The sequence below is a fragment of the Protopterus annectens genome, chromosome 13.part0, assembly GCF_019279795.1.
Source record: "Protopterus annectens isolate FY-2018-M chromosome 13.part0, PAN1.0, whole genome shotgun sequence".
In the NCBI taxonomy this organism is placed as follows: Eukaryota; Metazoa; Chordata; order Ceratodontiformes; family Protopteridae; genus Protopterus; species Protopterus annectens.
In genome coordinates, this window is record NC_056747.1 from 1,124,515,061 (window position 1) to 1,124,535,951 (window position 20,891).

The 20,891-nt window shown below is 39.6% G+C and overlaps 1 protein-coding gene across 1 annotated transcript in view; it reads left to right on the forward strand.

Annotated features, from left to right (window-relative positions):
- MEIOC (meiosis specific with coiled-coil domain) overlaps positions 1–20,891 on the forward strand; it is a 2,160,044-nt gene that overhangs the window by 554,697 nt on the left and 1,584,456 nt on the right. The window contains exon 2 of the mRNA XM_044055092.1: positions 14,516–14,620. Within this exon, the coding sequence (XP_043911027.1) occupies positions 14,516–14,620 (105 nt within the window). The remainder of the gene's footprint in view (positions 1–14,515; positions 14,621–20,891) is intronic.

A 20,891-nucleotide genomic window follows, 5' to 3' on the forward strand; every position in this document is an offset into this window, starting at 1 on the left:
TTGTTGGAGTCAACTCTGAAGCTGTTGGAGACATCTTTTCCCCTTAGACCCTTGGCATTAGACAACTTGGCTTTGACTCCCTCTTCTTGTGCTCTGCCTTCAGGGAGGAGGGAGCTTACAGTTTGTAAGCATGTTCTTTTGGAGCCGTCGGTTTCCTTCTCTCCTAGGCATTTGGCATTCGAAGTAGTGGAGAGAGCTTTTTCTATCCCTAGAGTTCGAACTTCTCCACTTTCTTCTCTTCAACCACTCCAGCCCATTTGTCTCTGCATCTTGAGCCTTATTCATCCCTACCACAGGGACAGCCAGCCCAAGTTACCCACCAGGATACCCATCAGGGTATACTAATTTCTTGCAACACTTCTTCGGAACATCTCTCTGAAGAAGTTCCCAAGAAGAAGAAGTGTAAATGGAGGCACATAGGCTCTCCTCAAGACTCAGTCACTGAAGATACCGACTTTGATGAAGGTGAAGGGTCCTCAAGATCACCACCCGATGCCTAATTTGGAGTTTTTATGTAATACGAGGAAGGTGTTGCTTTAAGTAAAATGATTTACCATTCAGCTAATTGCTTAATTACATCAATTAGATATGGCATTTGGCTATATAAACTGAATTAGCTATATTATGAGTAGAATCTGATGAAGCATACAGTTGTTACACGAAAGCGCTTATTTTCCTGCTTGTAACTTCATTTTCCTGCTTGTGACCTCAAATGGATTAAAGAATTTGTTTGTATTTTACTGGACTTTGTGAGTACTTGGCATTGCCTTGTCCGTGGTGAATACACTTGTGTGCTTTTGCCGATTTTATTCAGTTGATTTTGACAAGTGTACTCGTATTGGTTTGGGCAGTTTATTTGATTCTTGACATTCTGGAACTCCTAAAGCAATGGGGTGGTTGGTCTCCTGTTAACCATTCCCAGGAGGAGTCTGTATTCCTGAAGGCTTTTCGTGCTGGCCTCCCTACCTCCTGGGTGACTACACACGCTGGTAAGCCTGATACTTTTGAACCAGTACCCAAGAGACCAGACAAGATCCTGGCACCACCTAAGGACAGAATCCATTAGAGAAAAGGAGTACCGGTTGATGGCGCAGTTGTAACTGCAGCCACTAAGAAGGAACAAGCAGAAAAGAGTTCCTCTGTCCACCCTCCTAACAGGGAGTCTAGGGGTTTATGCTTAAGTGACCTTTGCACTTTGATTGCTGAACTACTTGGCACACTTCACAAGACTTCAAATGAATTTGATTAAAGAACTTACCAAATACCTGTCTGGGATCATACCCTCCAAGGTAGAGAGCACTGTTCCCTCAGAGCTGACTACCCTTCAGTCCATTTCCAGTTTGTCCATGAGGCTTATCTCTCATGCAGCAGAAGGTACCTCATGGGTGGCAGGTTCAGGTATTTCCATCAGGAGCCACGTTTGGATGCACTTGTGTGACTTTGCAGAACCCTTGAACTTCCTTTGTCAATGCTGTCTTTGATGGAAGTTCTATATTTGGTCCCAGAGTGAAAGACACTCTCCAGGTGTGAACAGAAAGACAAACCTTGTCTGCTGTGCGTGTACATTTTTTGATCCTTGAATGAACTGTTTCTAGGAATCAAAGAGGAAGTCAAAAGATGTGGTTCAGGAAATCCCAGGGTCCCTTCCAAGATCTACATGTAGATAGTTTCTCCAGAGTCGGGGGGGGGCTGTAATGGAAGATGCCTCCTTCATGGCAGAGAGGGTCCACAAAACCAAAGATCAAGAGATTCCTTCTCTGACAGATCCTACCAGTACTCCTAAAAAGAGGCTTGGCTGTCCATCTCTGGAGTTGGTCGAGGGTTGTTTATTCCTGCACCAGAGAGTCTGGTTAAAAATTACAAAAGATTCATGGGTGCAGAGGATAATATCCAAAGGTTATATCATACCTTTTTCCCATCTACCTCCTTTGGTTTCAAAGAAAATCCCTGATGTTCCACTCAGTCAGAGGGAGGCAGCAGTACTAGAAGTAAACAAGCTGCTAGAAAAAAAGAGTCACCCAGGAGGTCCCCCAGACCAGAAAGAGTCTGGAAATTACTCAGGATTCTTTTTAGTGCCAAAGAAAATGGTACTGTAGATCAATTTTGGATCGCAGCAGTCTGAATCAGTCAGTTCAGTACACAAAGTTCCAGACGGTCATGGTTCATCTATTCTGCCTTTTCTGTACAACGACAACTGGATGTGCTCAATAGATCTTCAGGATGTGTACAATCATATGAAAATGAACAGATGCTCCAGGAGATATCTGCACTTCCCTCTGGGGGCCAATCATTACCAATTCAGAGCTCTGCCTTTTGGTCTCACTACAGCTCCCAGAGTGTTCACCAAGTGTGTGGCAGTAGTGACAGCTCTCTTGAGGCTGCAAGCATTCCAAGTGTTTCTGTATCTAGACGACTGGCTCATCACTGCTTCGACCAGAAACCAGCTTATACAGGCCCAAGATTACGTACTCCAAATTAGCTCCCATCTGAGTACTTCAATCAATTACAACAAATCTCATCTGGAACCAACTCAAACATTAGAATTCATCAGTGCTTCTTTCAACTTGATCACACAAACAGCATCTCTTCCTTTGGCAAGAGTTCAGACTATTCATTTCCAGGCCAGGAAAATCATCCGAAACTCTTCTCTGTCAGCAGAATTAATCTTTCAAGCTATAGGGTCCATGTCAGCAGCTATCACCCTAGTACCATTTTCAAGGTACCATATCAGAATACTACAATGGACCTTAACTACTCAATGGTCCATTCTTTACCACCCTCTGTCTAGTAGATAAAGATAACTCAAGCTTGCAAAAAATATCTCTTATGGGGGATACAATCAAGTCAAGTGCAAGAAGGTCACCCATTTATTCTTCCCCAACCCAAGGCCATAGTGACCACAGACGCCTCCCAGATTAGGTGCCTGGGAAGGAGAGTTCAAGGCATATTGCCCTCCAAAGATGTCAACATGCATATCAATGTCCTGGAAATTAGAGCCGTCCTCTTAGCATTGCATGTTTTCCAAGTCTCTCCCCACTGGTACTATTGTGATTCAAACAGACAATTTGTTAGTGGTCTGGTATATCTACAAACAAGGGGGAACCAAATCTTACCCCCTGTGTCAAGAAGCTTGGCAGTGGGCGATCTTATTCAATCAGTTTCTGATAGCAACACACGTTCCAGGGAAGTCCAGTGTGATAGCAGACAAGTTAAGCAGGTCTATTCTAATGCCTCACAAGTGGCCTCTCAACATGAAGGTGGTGGAGAGGATTTTCCATCAGTGGGATCAACCATGCTGTGACCTTTTTGCATCCCCTCTCAACAATTGCAGCAGGTTCTTTGCCCTCATCCCCCAACAGGTGATCAACGAGAGATGCTCAGCTTCATGACTGGCCCATCAGTCTCCTTTTTGCCTATCTCCTGATACCCCTTATTCCCAAATTTCTTCAGAAAGCATTTCAATTGAAGAGCACTGTAATCCTCATTGCCCCTTATTGGCCTCTTCAGATTTGGCTTCCCTTTCTTTGGGCTCATCTTCTTCGTCCCCCTTAGAGCCTGGATCCAGCTCCAGACGCCTGTTTCACCCAACAGACTCGATTTATCCAGACAGTTTTTGCCTAAAATTGTTTGCATGGTTTCTTCCCTTCCACTGATTGCTAGACAGCCCAGGCTCTCCTCCCCAGTCTGCCATATCCTTTTATTATATCACAAAGCTTCCACCAGAAAATTACAAAAGTAAATGGAAAAGATTTGTATTTTGAGCACAACAGAATCCGTTAGATCCCTTTTCTGCTATTGTCTCTATAGTTCTGGAATTTCTAGCATCAATCTTCAATGAAGGATATAGCTCTTGTACCATTAAAGTCCAATTAGCTGTCATTTCCACCTTTCATGTTGGAATAGATAATTCCTGTCTACAATCTTCCAAACTTTGTTGAGCCTTTCTAAGAGGAACACTTCTCCTAAGACCTTCTGTTAAAGATCCTGCTTCCCCTTGGGATTTAAATTTAGAATTACAAGCTCTATCCTAGTCTCCCTTAGAACTTTCAGCTAACTCAGAACTAAAATATTTAACTTGGAAAACTTTATGTTTAGTAACAGTTACCTCTGCCAAAAGGGATTCAGAATTGCAAGCCTTGTCTTCTATGGCCTGCTACTTGATTTTTCGTAAAGACAGAGTATCCTTAAGAACTAACCCTTCCATTTTTCCTAAGGTGATGTCAGAATATGAATCAAACTATCAACTTACCAGTCTTTTTTCTGCTTGCAACTTTTTTGGATTCAAAATTGGACAACATTAGCTAAATGGTTTACTGATTGTATTACGTTTGTTTATAATAAACTGGGCATATCGTTATCCAAACCACCAAGAGCACAGTCCACAAGATCTATGGGTACTTCTTCAGCTTTTTTGTCTAGAGTTTCTCTAGATGATATTTGGGCACCCTCAGCTTGGGCCAGTCCTCATACTTTTATTTCTCATTATAAATTAGATCTGCCTCTATGGGCAGAGCAGCTTTTGGTTCAACTGTACTCAGAAATGTCTTTCCTTAGAGTCCTCCTGGGGTTTAGGTAGCTGGGGACTCTGTCCCAAGAGTTGAGGAATGATTGAAAATTGACAACATCAGATAAAGAAGTTATGTACCCACCTTAATGTTCCACCTGTGTGTTCCATTTTCATTCTTCCTCAACTAGCCTGCCACAAACTCCCTCCTAGTCATTCTTTTGGATGCATCAAAGATGCTGAAGGAACCATGTTAATTTCTTTGAATCTCAGTTTTTGTTGGTTATCTTAATATGTTTATTCCTTTGCAGTGCTCTACAGATATAAAGGGCAGCAAACAAGATCTGAGATATGTTAGGGACTAGGGCATTATGGGAAAGTGAAGAGCTCGAGATATTTCAGTGATCCATGAGCTAGTGGAAGTGGCTGATTCAGATCTGAGGATCGTATCTGAACCCAAGAGTTGCAGAAGAATGAAAATGGACAACACAGATGGAACATTATAGTGAGTATGTAACTTCTTTTTTTTTTATCTTATTCACCCAACACTGATTGCATTATACATTTCTTTGTTGCGTGTCATTCCAGCATACACAGGTTTGCCACTGTATGCATACTTGTGTTACTTATAGCATTTTAATATGATACTGTACATACCTCATCCTCAGCACTCACTACACTTCTGGGGACCAATTTCCATTTTTTTTATCCACATGCTGACATGTAGTTCCTATGTGTGCCTTTCCATATCTCCTTGTTTCCACTCACACTTGCACACACACACACACACACACACACACACACACACACACACACACACACACACACACACACACACACACACACACACACGCACACACACACACACACACACACACACACACACCTATATTGTTGTATCCCATTGTCATTGATGCTCTGCATGACTGAACCTGTTCTTACCTCTAACTGAGTCATATTTCAGCAATAACCTTTGCATCAAAGCATTGCCTTAATTGTGAATAAAAAAAGATGCGGATCAGTAGACACCTGCAGAGAAAAAAGCTCGTACACGAGAGAGTAAAAGTCAATCCTTTATTCCGCAAATGTCCAGTTTAGCGCTTTCAACTGGTAAAACCCAGTCTTCTTCAGAACTACTTGAAAATACTCACACACAGATATTTATAATCAAAGTGAGTCATTCAATAAAAAAGTCCGCCAAAACTTTTAAAGGTATACCTCTCACTTAATGACTGAATCAAAGTCACAAAGTAAAATACATTTATAAGTCAATGAAAAAAACTATGTACCTACTTAATAAGTCACAAGAGTGTATACATAAAAAAATATATATATATATATATATAAAAAATCCTGTCTAATCTATGATAAAACACTTCACAATAAACATGAAACTACATGATTCTAAACAGGTGAACTGAAGAGAATATGTCTAAGCCCACTAAAGGTGCAAGTTAAATATAAATCTAACCTATAAATAAATAAATTATTTATGTGAAGAAATGGATCAAGACTTACTGGGAGAGTATCAAAAAAGGTTTAATGCTAATGAACTCATTCAGTCCAGGTGGTCTGGTAGCATCTAATATGATCTGCCACCTGCTCTCCAAGGCAGCCAACTGCATCTTCCAATTCCCTCCAAATAATGTACTCTTCACTTGGTCTATAATGGCAAAACGAAAATGATGCTCTCCCCCATGATCATTTATATGTCTATATAGAGCATTTTTTGAATCTTTTTTCTGAATACGATATAAGTGTTCATAAATACGTTTTTTTAGAAATCTTTCTGTTTTGCCAATATAGTACGCGGGGCAAGATGTACAGGAGGCTAAGTAGATCACCTGACTAGTATTACAATTCCAATTAAAATTTACAATTTTAAAATTACAATTTTAAAAAGAATTTTGGAGAAGGCTAGTTATAACATTGACCAAGTAGACATATATAAAGGTACTAGAAAATGTGGTAGATGCAAACAGTGTAGCCATATTAATGAGGATAGATACATTCGACTTGAAGACACAAACTATACTTGTATTAAGACTAGAACAGGGAATTGTAATACTAGTCAGGTGATCTACTTAGCCTCCTGTACATCTTGCCCCGCGTACTATATTGGCAAAACAGAAATATTTCTAAAAAAACGTATTTATGAACACTTATATCGTATTCAGAAAAAAGATTCAAAAAATGCTCTATATAGACATATAAATGATCATGGGGGAGCATCATTTTCGTTTGCCATTATAGACCAAGTGAAGAGTACATTATTTGGAGGGAATTGGAAGATGCAGTTGGCTGCCTTGGAGAGCAGGTGGCAGATCATATTAGATGCTACCAGACCACCTGGACTGAATGAGTTCATTAGCATTAAACCTTTTTTGATACTCTCCCAGTAAGTCTTGATCCATTTCTTCACATAAATAATTTATTCATTTATAGGTTAGATTTATATTTAACTTGCACCTTTAGTGGGCTTAGACATATTCTCTTCAGTTCACCTGTTTAGAATCATGTAGTTTCATGTTTATTGTGAAGTGTTTTATCATAGATTAGACAGGATTTTTTATATATATATATTTTTTTTTATGTATACACTCTTGTGACTTATTAAGTAGGTACATAGTTTTTTCATTGACTTATAAATGTATTTTACCTTGTGACTTTGATTCAGTCATTAAGTGAGAAGTATACCTTCAAATGTTTTGGCGGACTTTTTTATTGAATGACTCACTTTGATTATAAATATCTGTGTGTGAGTATTTTCAAGTAGTTCTGAAGAAGACTGGGTTTTACCAGTTGAAAGCGCTAAACTGGACATTTGTGGAATAAAGGATTGACTTTTACTCTCTCGTGTACGAGCTTTTTTCTCTGCAGGTGTCTACTGATCCGCATCTTTTTTTATTCTCAGTTGGTGGCAGCTTTGCTTGTTTCCTGGTTGCAGTACGATGTTGGACCAGGAAGACACCTCCGGTGCTTCATTGTCTCGAGAAGAGTTTGATGTATTACGAGCTGAAGTTTCAGCTGTTCAAAGTGAGTTGAAGAAACTTTTCACTTGGTTACTAATTTAGCAACCAAAAATGATAAAACTTTCAATTCACCACCTTTATGTGATGTAACTCGTGAAAATAGAATCTCATCTTCCAAAAATGGAGAGGGGGACGTGGCATCCATCATTCGGACAGCATACAACTCGTGTGAACGTGAGCGAGAACGTGCACGCTCAAGGAGAAATCTACCTACGCCAGAACGAGGGTTCCCAGAAGCTCTTCGGGTTACCGAAGATGTAGCCCATACATCCAACAGCGCAATAGATCTTCCTGATGCTTGCGATGATTCACTTAAGGAACACTGCCGTTTTACCATCCAGGATGATGAGCGTAATTTTCTTGATCCGTTGGGGCTATCCCCGGCCCAGGATTTTACATTCGACTTCAGTATTATACGGGCAAGGCGAGAGGCGGAGCGCACCGGTGCTAGGCCAAAGACCATACATCCGAGGAAGCATTACGGAAACAACCAGCAGAAGCTAGACAATGACCACAAAGGTACTGTTCAATATAATATTTCTAGCCCTAATCAGGGCTTCAGGACTTTCTCTCGTCACGGCAGTGTCGAGTTGAATAGGTATAATTTTAACAAATTACCCAAATCTGCTAATGAAAGAGAACTTATGGAGCATTTTTTGAATGACAAACAGGATGTTTTTGACTTTCCTAAGAAAGGACATCATAATAACATCAATAAAGAATATGTATACAGTTCATTAAAAGAAATGATTTTTGATTTTGGCAAAAGACTAACTTCTTACAAAAATACTAAAATTGATGTGAGTTATTTAAACAATTGTTTGAAAATTAATGTTGTGCCCAAGGGCTTAAGGTTTTTTAAATTGCCATTAGGCATTTCATACAAACAAGATGTGGTGAACGAATTTAATGGGTTGTTTGACAACTTTGGATGTGCTTATATGCAACTTTTGCTTAAGTACCAACATGAGAAACTGGTTTCACTAGCAGATGAATTGGAAAGTATGTATGAGGCAATTACTAGTAATGCTGATTTTGACACTTGGAAAGATTTGTTTAAGAAACAATTCTTTCTAGCAGACAGCAAGGCACATAGTATTTTCGATAGGAAAAGTAGGAAGTTGACTAGAGATATAGAGTCATATAGTGCCAATAGGGCATATATTTGGCCTAAGGAAAAAGTTAATGAGCAAGGTTTAAATATACACTCTACTAGAGCTTTCCATAGGGGTTTCAGTAAAGAAGGAAATTTTCAGAGGGACAAATCACTTTCCACAAGGAACCCCAACAGACAGTGGAACAATTACAGGAAATAACTTATGATGCCCACACTAGAGTCAGTGACGATACAGGGGATAGGTTACATAGTTTGGACCACCCCACATTGAATCCTTCGACTGTTGAGCTTTTAGATAATGTTGAGAATATGCAGGGTATTACATTGTTCACACATACACACCCATGTACCCTTACCAGTTACGAAGGCTTCAATGTTTACAATTACACTGACGTGGAGGTTGATGAACAATTTATAAGTGTTATGTGTAAAGGTATGAAGTTTATACCTACAGTTCGCAGTGACTTATTTGATAATATCAAACAAGTAAAGTTATACTGTCGTAAATTAAATTTAGCCATTCTCTATGACAACAAAGAGGACAACTTGGGTAGTAAAGGGAATAACCAACTGTGCAAAAAAAGCTCTTATGTCCCAACTTCCAATCCTAGCATATCCAGTTTTGAGAAACTAGTGTGTAAGGATATTTACAGGTTACGTAGGGATCTGAGAAATAAACACAACATATACTATGACACTCAGACCAACCTATCACATTTAGAAAGAGAATGTTTAAATAAAGTGATACAAAACAAGGAGGTTCGTATTATGAAACCTAACAAGGGTGGAGGGATAGTTTTATTTCATACTGATGTTTACAACTCTCGTATTTATGATATATTACATCAGACAGACACTTATGAAAGTATTTCTATTAATCAGATTAATATAGGTCATAGACGTATAGATTTGGCTATTGAAGAATACTTAATAGATAATAGGATTACTAATGAGACATATATGTTTTTGAAAAATGACTACCCGGTGTTGGCCAAAATTGTTGGGATCCCAAAGATACACAAATCTATAGACAAACCTCCATTTAGACCCATCATCTCTGGGTCTAAGTCTAAAACATTCAATGTTGGTAGATGGATAGATAATCAGCTCAAGCACATCTATGGGGTCATCCCACATATTATGAAAGATTTTTGGAGCTTTTTGGGGAAGTTAACTAAAGAAAACTGGAGAACCGATCTCACCCTCTTAACTATAGACGTAGTGGATCTGTTCTCAAGTATACCTAAAGATGTTGGCTTGGAATATTTTTCAAACAGCTTGAGGAAATATTCTGGATTAAGCTGGGAAAAGGTCTCTTTACTATGTGACATGATGGGATTGGTCCTGGATCATAATTATATTGTATTCCAAGGAGAGTTCTTCAGACAAATCAAGGGGGTTGCCATGGGAGCATCTTGTGCTCCCATTTTTGCAAACCTTGTGATGTTGGAATGGGAGGATGAAGTACTATTTAAGAGCAATTTCTTCACTGATGTAAAATTTTATGCTAGATATTTGGACGATATCTTTATTTTATGGCAGACATCTTTAGAGAGGTTGCAAGAATTTATGTCATTCCTAAACAATTCTTCTCAATTCTTAAAATTTACTTACAACACCAGTGCAGTAAACATCCCCTATTTGGACGTTCTGGTTGGACTGGATCATAAAGGCTTTACTTCCAAGATTTATCGGAAGCCAACCTTTTCCAATGATTATTTACATTTTTCCAGTAACCATCCACCACACATTTTTAAAAATATAGTTAAGGGGCAGTGTATTAGAGCGGCCAGGATGTCTTCGACTGAATCTGTTATGAGGTTAGAACTTGATGTTATTAAAAATTTATTTCTCAACCGTGGATATCCGGAAAGTATGCTCAAAGATGTTACATGCTACATACAGAAGGAATGGGGAAAGAAATATCCACCATTATTGGGCAATTATGTAGCTAGTATGAAAGTAGAAGGAGATGAACAAAAATTGTTTGGTCGGGCATGTATTTTAACATACACACCACATTCTAACTTCATCCAGGACATCCTGTGCCAACATTGGGATATTATTACAGCCTCTAATTTGGACCAAATTGTGGGACGTATACCTAAATTTGTATATAAGACAGGTACAAATTTAAAAAGAATTTTGGAGAAGGCTAGTTATAACATTGACCAAGTAGACATATATAAAGGTACTAGAAAATGTGGTAGATGCAAACAGTGTAGCCATATTAATGAGGATAGATACATTCGACTTGAAGACACAAACTATACTTGTATTAAGACTAGAACAGGGAATTGTAATACTAGTCAGGTGATCTACTTAGCCTCCTGTACATCTTGCCCCGCGTACTATATTTGCAAAACAGAAAGATTTCTAAAAAAATGTATTTATGAACACTTATATCGTATTCAGAAAAAAGATTCAAAAAATGCTCTATATAGACATATAAATGATCATGGGGGAGAGCATCATTTTCGTTTTGCCATTATAGACCAAGTGAAGAGTACATTATTTGGAGGGAATTGGAAGATGCAGTTGGCTGCCTTGGAGAGCAGGTGGCAGATCATATTAGATGCTACCAGACCACCTGCACTGAATGAGTTCATTAGCATTAAACCTTTTTTGATACTCTCCCAGTAAGTCTTGATCCATTTCTTCACATAAATAATTTATTTATTTATAGGTTAGATTTATATTTAACTTGCACCTTTAGTGGGCTTAGACATATTCTCTTCAGTTCACCTGTTTAGAATCATGTAGTTTCATGTTTATTGTGAAGTGTTTTATCATAGATTAGACAGGATTTTTTATATATATATATATATATATATTTTTTTTTTATGTATACACTCTTGTGACTTATTAAGTAGGTACATAGTTTTTTCATTGACTTATAAATGTATTTTACCTTGTGACTTTGATTCAGTCATTAAGTGAGAAGTATACCTTTAAAAGTTTTGGCGGACTTTTTTATTGAATGACTCACTTTGATTATAAATATCTGTGTGTGAGTATTTTCAAGTAGTTCTGAAGAAGACTGGGTTTTACCAGTTGAAAGCGCTAAACTGGACATTTGTGGAATAAAGGATTGACTTTTACTCTCTCGTGTACGAGCTTTTTTCTCTGCAGGTGTCTACTGATCCGCATCTTTTTTTATTCTCAGTTGGTGGCAGCTTTGCTTGTTTCCTGATTGCCTTAATTGTGACATTCCATGTAAGGCATGGGATGTAAAGCTTGTTTGTTGCATTTTTCTTTTTTGAGCAGTTCTTGAGATGTTTGTCATTACTTACACTGTCTGTATTCTGTTTTCTGTGTTGTACCACACTGTTACATATTACACACTGCTATGTGTGATGCATCAATATTAGTGTATGACCTCTGCTTTTAGGTAATGTTTGTACTGATACATTCCCATACACTGCATGGGTTTATGTTTCTTGTGGTACTGGCAATTTTTACGGCTGCCTTCCCATGCTAGTTATTTGTATGGTGATCTCCTACCTGTACGACAACTTTTGTTGTGCACACCTCCTGCATGCCAGACATTTGCCAGTGTGGTCCTCTTTGGTGATGTACCTTGCCGAGAGACTTTCTAGGGTGATGTTTTTTCTGTATACATCCAGATGTGTTCCTTGCTGAGTGTTGTGTGTATGGTCTTAGAGGTGTATCATATGCTTCTGTTATGTATGATGCTCAGTATGGACAACTAATGTTTTTTTTCCATTAAGCGTGCATTGTGCTGCTGTTGTGAGGCAGCACTGTGTAAACATTACTGTTTAGTCTGTGTACATTTGTAAATGTGTCTTGTCGTAACTCAGAGGTGTGTGTCAGACTTTGCTGTGTTGCCTGAGCTAGGACATACTGCCACATCTTCTGTCACCCACACTTATTTTTTCTCATCAGTGTGTTCTCCTGATCATCACGTAACAGTTCTGGTATCAATGTCAGACATCAGGGGTTCTTAGGGTAGTTCACCCACACCTGTGGTTGGTAGGTCACCATGTTTTTATGTGATCATGCTGTGAGGCATGGCACACATGGTGACTATCTGTCCTGCCTTTTTTTTTTGGAGTGCACCCTTGGATATTTTCAGACATCTGAATATTGCTGTCAGCATGCCAAACACACACTTGATGGTATTTCCTGTATTGCGGTTTGTCCTATGTTGTATTCATCCTTGGCAGGGGTTGATGGGTCTCTATATGATATCATTAGACAAGGCTCCAGTGTATAACCGCAGTCAACTGTTTTCAGAGAAATGAGAAGGAATATTTGTTCATCTTGCTTCCTGTTACATTGTCTGGCTACTACTTTCTGTATAACAGCGATTATGTACTTAGCTAGTAGGAGCCCCTCCGGTATTTCACCATATTGGAAAGCAGACCTCAAGGTATTTTCCCTCCATATTGCTGCATTATCCACACTGCCGAGTTGTATTGCCATGATATTCTTAGTGAGACCATCTGCAGGGCACACCACTTGACAGTTGAGCAGTGGCCACCCCTTTCTTTTGATGTACTGTTTAGCAACAGGTACAACTGGGGTTTTGATAGGGATGTAGGTGTAATCTGTTGCATCGAGAATGCGGGGGAAGTTAGCTCTGGCACAGAACTGTTGCATGGCATGTCTGCAGTCCTTGGCTGTTGTTGAGAAATGGATATATTCATCTGCCTTGATGCTCATTCCTGCCAGGAACTATGTGAGAATGTGACTGTCAACAGTCTAGAATACTCCTGTGGCATCTCCCATATGCCACTGAAATGTCCTAGGGGCCAGTATACCTAGACTCAGGCACGCTTTCATTTCCATTGGTACTGGGTTACTCCTCAGACTGCGAGCATACATGTGGATTGCACACAGACTGCACCAGCTATCTATCTATTCTGTATCTATCTATCTATCTACAGAGAACTGTTCAGAGAGCTGGCTTAATTATAGCCTGGCTGGCTGTCTTCTGGGATGCCTTTGCAGATTGTCCTCTTATTATGGCTTGCAGTACCCCAGCCAGCTGTAGTATATTATGCCGGTTGCATTTTTTTAAGATAGGTATGTGTAATTCACAGGATTCCGTAGGAATTCTTGGAATATAGTACCACTAACATTAAACACATCGAGACTCAACCGAGTGCTATCCGAAAGTCATTGGCAAAGTACTGTGTCACATTTAAATCGTTGGTCGCACCTGTTCTGTTTTGTATTCCGGTGTGCATGTGTAGAGTCTGCAGTTATCCTGCAATTAATAGATAATTAATTGGTCCTGGTTTTAGCATACATTATGAAATCATATCCATCACTGACACCTTGACGACTTCCTTTGGTGTGCTGTGCTGTCTGCAATTTGCTTTTGGAATCTGGATGTACTCCTCTGTACAAATGTTTTTACATGGGAAAGCCCCTCTACACCCTCCGTTTGAGGCGCGTCTTCTCTGGCATACCCCCACCCCCTATTTACATGTGCCATCTCCAAAATCACATAGACTTAGAGAAAAGGAATGTATTAATATTATTCCATTTTCTTTGAGGTTGGCAAACAGCAAAGTACACAAACAAGTTTAAAAGTGTCAAAAAATATACCAAGTTACACATTGCTGTTTTGATAAAACCAAACCACTGTGCTTTATTATAAAACATATTTGATAAAATGAGATGCAGTAAGCTGTGACGCAATAAAAGCACATCAGAATTACATTAGTTTTGATTAAGTGCAGTCATATTTCATAGGTTTAAAGTAGCTTCTGCCTAAGGTTAATTATTTTAAACTTGATTTACATTTGCTGGATAGCTCAAGATTTTTCAAGTTTTTTTTTTTTTGAGTTACATTTAGTTTGTAATTCTGTATTTTTATTTTTGTTTCTATAGGATTCACAGTGAAAGAAATGATTATGGCAGTGAAACAGACTTGTATAGATTGGTTTCTAGTATTTTGGAAGAATCTGACAAATCCCAGTTCTTTTCTACAGATGGGTTAGTATTTGCATTTCAGACAATTCTGAGGATGTTTTCTTGAAATGTGGTTTATTTGTAGATAGTATTTTTTTCATTCCTTTCTGTTATGTTTTTTTTAATAAAGGTTCAGTTTGTTGAAGCATACTTCCATTCATTCATTCAGCTTAGTCTCCTAAAGCAGTGACTGTCTGTTTGCTATTTGTGGTATGTTTACCAAATAGCAGTAGTCACAAGAGTATGAAAGCAAATGATGTAAGCAAAACGAGTTGTAAACTGGGCTTTTACATTGAGGACATTTGTGATGGCAGCAATTTTTATTATTTTTCTGTCATTTCTTTCTGTTATTTCACTTTGTTGAGGAAGTATAGCTTGTTCATCTGTCTTCTTTTAACTTCATTGTTCTTCTGGCAGACTGAATTGAAGCTTCCCTCACCATGCTGCAAACATTAATACATATGTCTTTATTCTGGACTATAGCTTTACGTATACACTGCAGCTAAGTAGAAAGCCACTTGGTTTTAAACAGCAGCTGCTTCCATAGGATTTTGAAGGCATAACTGAACATTGCATGATTTCAGAATAGTTTTTCTTAATCATTTATAGTGTTTCACACACACGCACACAGCCCCACACACACACACACACACACACACACACACACACACACACACACGCATATACACTCATATACACACAAACGCACACAGTGTATCAGTTGTGATGCATGGAATAGCAAAACTACATCTACAGATATGTGGATATAAACATGCTAAGTTGGAGGATGTAGTATCTTGGAGTATTTCCCCTATTTTGAGGCATAGCTCTCAACAAATCAGGGACAAATCCTGAAGTAATCAGGGCAATCAGGAACACTTAAAATATTAATACTATTAACTTGATACATTGACAGGATAAGAGAATGTGAATTAATATACATTTTCTAAAATAAAAGGAATCTATAACCATAATTATTGTCATTATTTATTAAGTGTAATTCAGTACCTTTTCTCCAAAAATCACCAGTTTTAGGAGGGATTAATGACAGAGCTAAAATTTGAGTCAAAAGCAGGAACAGCTAAGAAGTGTGCTGGTATGTAGCGATCTTAGAGAATCTGGGGGTGCAGAGGAGGTGAAATCCTGATGCAAAAATATAATCTAATGTTGTCGATTTTCATTTTATTGTCGACATATGGGTCCGGTTCCAAGCATCTGAACCAACTCGGCCATTACTACAGCTAGCAGAAGCCAAAAACTCTCAAGCCTAACCACAATGCTGCTTTCCCTGTTACCTCAGATCTCATTTGCCACTTTTCATGTCAGATGTGGTTGCTTTTACTCTCAAGCACCAATTTTGGATCTAAGTGTACTGAACAAATCAGTTCGCCAAACCAAATTCTGGATGATCATGGTACAGTGCATTCTTGTGCTTTTTGGAAAAAGACTTAGATCCCCCAGAGGAATCGATCACCGAAGGCGATTGGATGTGCTCAATAGATCTTCAGGATGTGTATTACCATATAAAGATAAATGATCTAAAAGATTTCTCCACTTTCAGCTGGGAGCCAATCACTTTCAATTTAGAGCTCTGCCCTTTGGTCTCACCACAGCCCCTAGAGTGTTCACTAAGTGCATGGCAGTAGCAGCAGCTCACTTGAGACTGCAGGGATTCAGAATGTTTCCATATCTAGATGATTAGCTCGTTACCGCTCCGACCAGGCTTCAGTTGATAGAAGTAAGAGACCATGTACTCCACGTCTGCTCTTACCCAGGAATAATTGTATATCACGAAAAATCAAAATTAATCCCAACTCAGAATTTAGAGTTCATAGGTGCCCTTCTAAATACTCAAACTTCAATAGCTTCTCTTCCCTCTGTGAGATTGAAAAAAAAAATCAAAGTTCAGGTACAGAAACTAACCAGCAACAGAAAAGTAACCACTCGCCTAGTCCTTCAAGCACTGAGCTCCATGGCTGCAGCTATAACTCTAGTTCACTTAGCAAGATACTATATGAAGATACTACAGTTGTTACTAGCGTCCCAGTGGTCAATGTTACACCAACCCATGTCGGACCTGATTTTGATCACCAGTCATTGCAAAAAGGATTTAGCTTAGTGGATGCATTCCGAAGACATTTTTCTAGGCCGTCTCTTTATCCTATCACAACCCCAAGCCATAGTGACCACGGACGGCTCCCAGATGGGGCTGGGGACATTATCTGGATAAGACTATCCAAGGCACTTAGTCCCCACAAAGGCCAACTTGCATATCAATGTACTGGAGCTAAGGGCAGTACTGTAGCGTTGCAAGCCTTTCAGACTGCTCTTCCTTCAGGAACAGTTGAGATTCAGATGGACAGTATGTCAATAGTTGGGTACATCAGCAAACAGGGAGGAACCAAATTGTATCTCCTTTGTCGAGAGCTCTCATTGTGGCAGTGGATGATCTCTTCCATCCGCTTTCTGACAACAGTGCACATCCCGAGGAGTTCCAGTGTGATAGCAGACAAACTAAACAGGTGTACTTTCTTGCCTCACAAGTGGTCTCTCAGTCCAAAAGTGAAGGAAATTTTCTGTCAATGGGGTCAGCCTTGCTGTGACTTGCTGCCTCTCCCATGAGCGACAAGTGCAGCAACTAGTTAGCCCTGATCCCCCCCCTGGGGGGGTCACCGAGAGATGGTCTTCCCCACGTTTGGTCCCCTGGACTGCTGTATGCCTTTCCCCCAATTCCTGTAATCCTGAAATTTCTACAGAAAACAATCAGGTTGAAGAGCAAAGTAATCCTTATTGCACCTTATTGGCCTCAACAAATATGGTTCCCCTTTCTTTGGCCTTATCTGATTCAACAGCCTTGGATTCTGGACCCAGCTCCAGACCTTTTATCTCATCCAGAAGGATTAATCCATCCAAACATTGTAAACTTCAAGCTGACAGCTTGGTCTGTCCAGTTCCGTTAATAGCCAAGCATCTCTCTCTCTCTCTCTCTCTCCTGGTACATCATATACTCTTAGCTTCTCATAAGCCAGCTGCCTGTAAACTCTATGCTAGTAAATGGAAGAGGTTTGCCTTTTGGGCTTGTGACAACAATACTGATCCCCTTTCAGTGCCCATTGATAAAATCCTAGAATTTTTAGCTACACTTTTCGAGGCAGGTACTTCCCATTCTATCAAAGTTCAGTTAGCAGCTATTTCTTATTTGCATAATGATTTTAAAGGTTCCACCTTGGCATCTCATAAACTTTGCAAAGCCTTCTTAAAAGGAATGCTGCTGTTAAAACCATGTTGCAAATATCCTACTTAACCTTGGGATCTGAGCTTAGTGTTACAAACCATTGTTCAACCTCCTTTTGAACCATCAGCTGAATGTAAGCTAAAGTGTCTATCCTGGAAAACTATATTCTTAGCAGCAATAACTTCTGCCAGAAGGATTTCAGAAATACAAGACTTATCATGTAGACCTCCTTATATGATTTTCCACAAAGATAGAGTGTCACTAAGAAACAATCCTTCCTTTTTGCCTAAGGTGGTGTCAGAGACCAGTATCAATTAGACTATTAATTTACCAGTATTTTTTCTCAGTTTTGCTAACAAAGATGGATACTGCTTAAATTTATTAGATGTTCACAGACAACTGCATTTCTATTTACACAGAACTGAGAATATAAGACACTCCATCCAACTATTTATGTCATTTTCACCTACAAGACTTGGCCAACCAGTGAGCAAAGTGACACTAGCCAGATGGCTCAAAGATTGCATTTCTTTTATCTGTAATAAAAAGACAGTTAATTTGCCTAGGCCTTTAAAGGCTCATTCTACAAGAGCAGTAGCTACTTCAGCAGTTTTTCAGTCTAGAGTTTCTATGGATGCCATTTGTGCAGCAGCAAGTTGGGCTACTCCTCATACCTTTATTACTCACTTCAAATTGGATTTGGTCTCCAGGGGAAGAGCGTCATTTGGTTCTATGGTGCTCAGGAATATCCTTCCTTAAGTCCACCCAGGCATAAGGTAGCTAGGGAGTCTGTCCTATATGTCGAAAATAAAATGAAAATCGACAGAAAATCAACATCAGTTAAGGAAGTTACATGCTTACCATAACATTCCATCTGTATTGTCTATTTTCATTTATCCTCGACTCCCCACCCTCCTTCCCCCTGCCCTTAAGTTTTTGGTGGTTCAGATAATGGACATATGCCACTTCTGTTATTATTATTATTATATGATTTGATCAGTGCAAATTTGTGGACTGCACTGACTGTAGCTGAAGAAGCCCACCAAGCAATGTAATATTTAAATGAGAATGAATTTGGAATTAACATATTGGCGAGAACAGTGTTTACCACCCATTGACTAAGAAAGCCGAAGTTCTAGTAATTTAGCACAACTTCAAAGACTACATGGAAGGTGCACAGTATGCTAAAAATAATGGCTCCCTAATGAAATGTCGAAATCAAAATGCCGAGTGCCGACAAGCTGAAAAAAGACAGAAAACACAGGAAAGTCCAAATCTCAAAAATCCATCTTCTCCCTTAAACATCTTTTTGCGGGAAGGGGGCCCAGAACATATATATACCAACTCCGAGATTGCCATACTTCAGAGAAAATGGAATATTCCAAGAAATGGCATCTGTGACTTATATCAGGGGCGGCTCATGCTATTAGACTGCAGCACCCCCAGCTGTAAAAAGAAAAAAACAAAATAAAACAGAAGAAAAGGAAAAATGAAAACAAAATGAATAGCTAGTGCATGAACTCTGCGCATGTGTGCTCAGCATTCCCAGAACTCTGCATGCGTGCAGGAATCTGGACTACCATTTAACCAGTCTGGATTAGAAGAAGGCATCAGACTTACAGAAATGCCCAGTTGTCTGTGTGATTGCAACCACATAGACTGGAAGGGGATTGGACTGCAACGTCTGCAGGCTGGTGCCTGCTCTTGCGGGAAAGACAGATGGTACTTGGAGGCATACATAGATTGGAAGGAAATCGGACTGCAACGTCTGCAGGCTGAAGCCTGCTCTCACGGGAAAGGCAGATGGGACTTGGAAGCGTGCATAGATTGGAAAGGGATCGGACTGCAACGTCTGCAGGCTGGGCCTTTGAAGCAAGCTGCTGCAGGAATTTCAACTGGGATGGACTCCAAACCCAGGTAGAGGTGTGTGTGTGTGTCTGTGTGTGTGTGTGTGTGTGTGTGTGTGTGTGTGTGTGTGTGTGTGTGTGTGTGTGTGTGTGTGTGTGTGTGTGTGTGTGTGTGATGCCCCAGTTAAATATACCTGGTGGCTAGAGAGAAACTCAAGAAAGACTCAAACCCAAGGATATACCTGGTGACTAGTGAATAACTCAGGCTCAAGCCCTGCACCTTGGGTGCAGGTAGCAAGAGCCTGAATTCCCTTCCCTCCACCACTCATGAAAACTATTCATATTTTTGCCTCATATTTTTGTTCTGTTCTGTTCCTCATAAAATCTGTGGTTTTCTGGATTTTGAATTCAGACTTCATATTCTTCAGAAAGTACATGGAAACACAAACCCTTTTATTCTAGCAAATTTCTAAGTTTATAAGATCAATATTTGAAATTTGTGCCTATTTTGGGGGCTGTATTCCCCACGTTATTGGCTTTGTCCATGTTTTTTGTGTTAAGAGGTTGAGAGCTATGGTGAGAACTGAATTCACTGAATATGTTTGGGGGCTGTATTCCCCCATTATTGGCTTTGTCCAGGTGGTTTGTGCTAAGAGGTTGAGAGCTATGGTGAGAACTGAATTTACCAAATGATAGCCATTTAAGTTTCAGTCTTCCTGTGTTTCAAGAAATAGCTGATTTGCCATAGTGGTATGTTAGTCTGAGTGTAGTGCACAGGGTCCTGGGTTCAAGACTTGGCAGTGAAATGCATGGTGGTAACACAGCATTTTATTCTAGCAACTTTCCAAGATTATACAAGCAATGTTTAAAATGTGTCCCTGGTTTTTAGGCTTTTGTACCCCCCAGTAAATTTTGCCTTTTTCCAGATTTCTTGTGCTGCACAGTTGAGTGTTGAATGGATTTTTACAAGGAGCTGAGAGCTTCAGGGGAAAAGAAGCTTAGTGTTGCTTATGCTGCTTCTCCTTGCATTGTTAATAGCACAACAGGTAGTGTGCTTGCTTTTGATGCAGAAGGCTGTGGGTTCTACTCCCAGAGTATGTAGATGCATTGCTGATACTGTACTGTGTTGTACTTTTAAAGGGGGTGGATGCTGCAGTCCTGAGAATGCCCTCTTTGGCAGAGATACCTTGTAACTATGAACCTGTCATTGGTT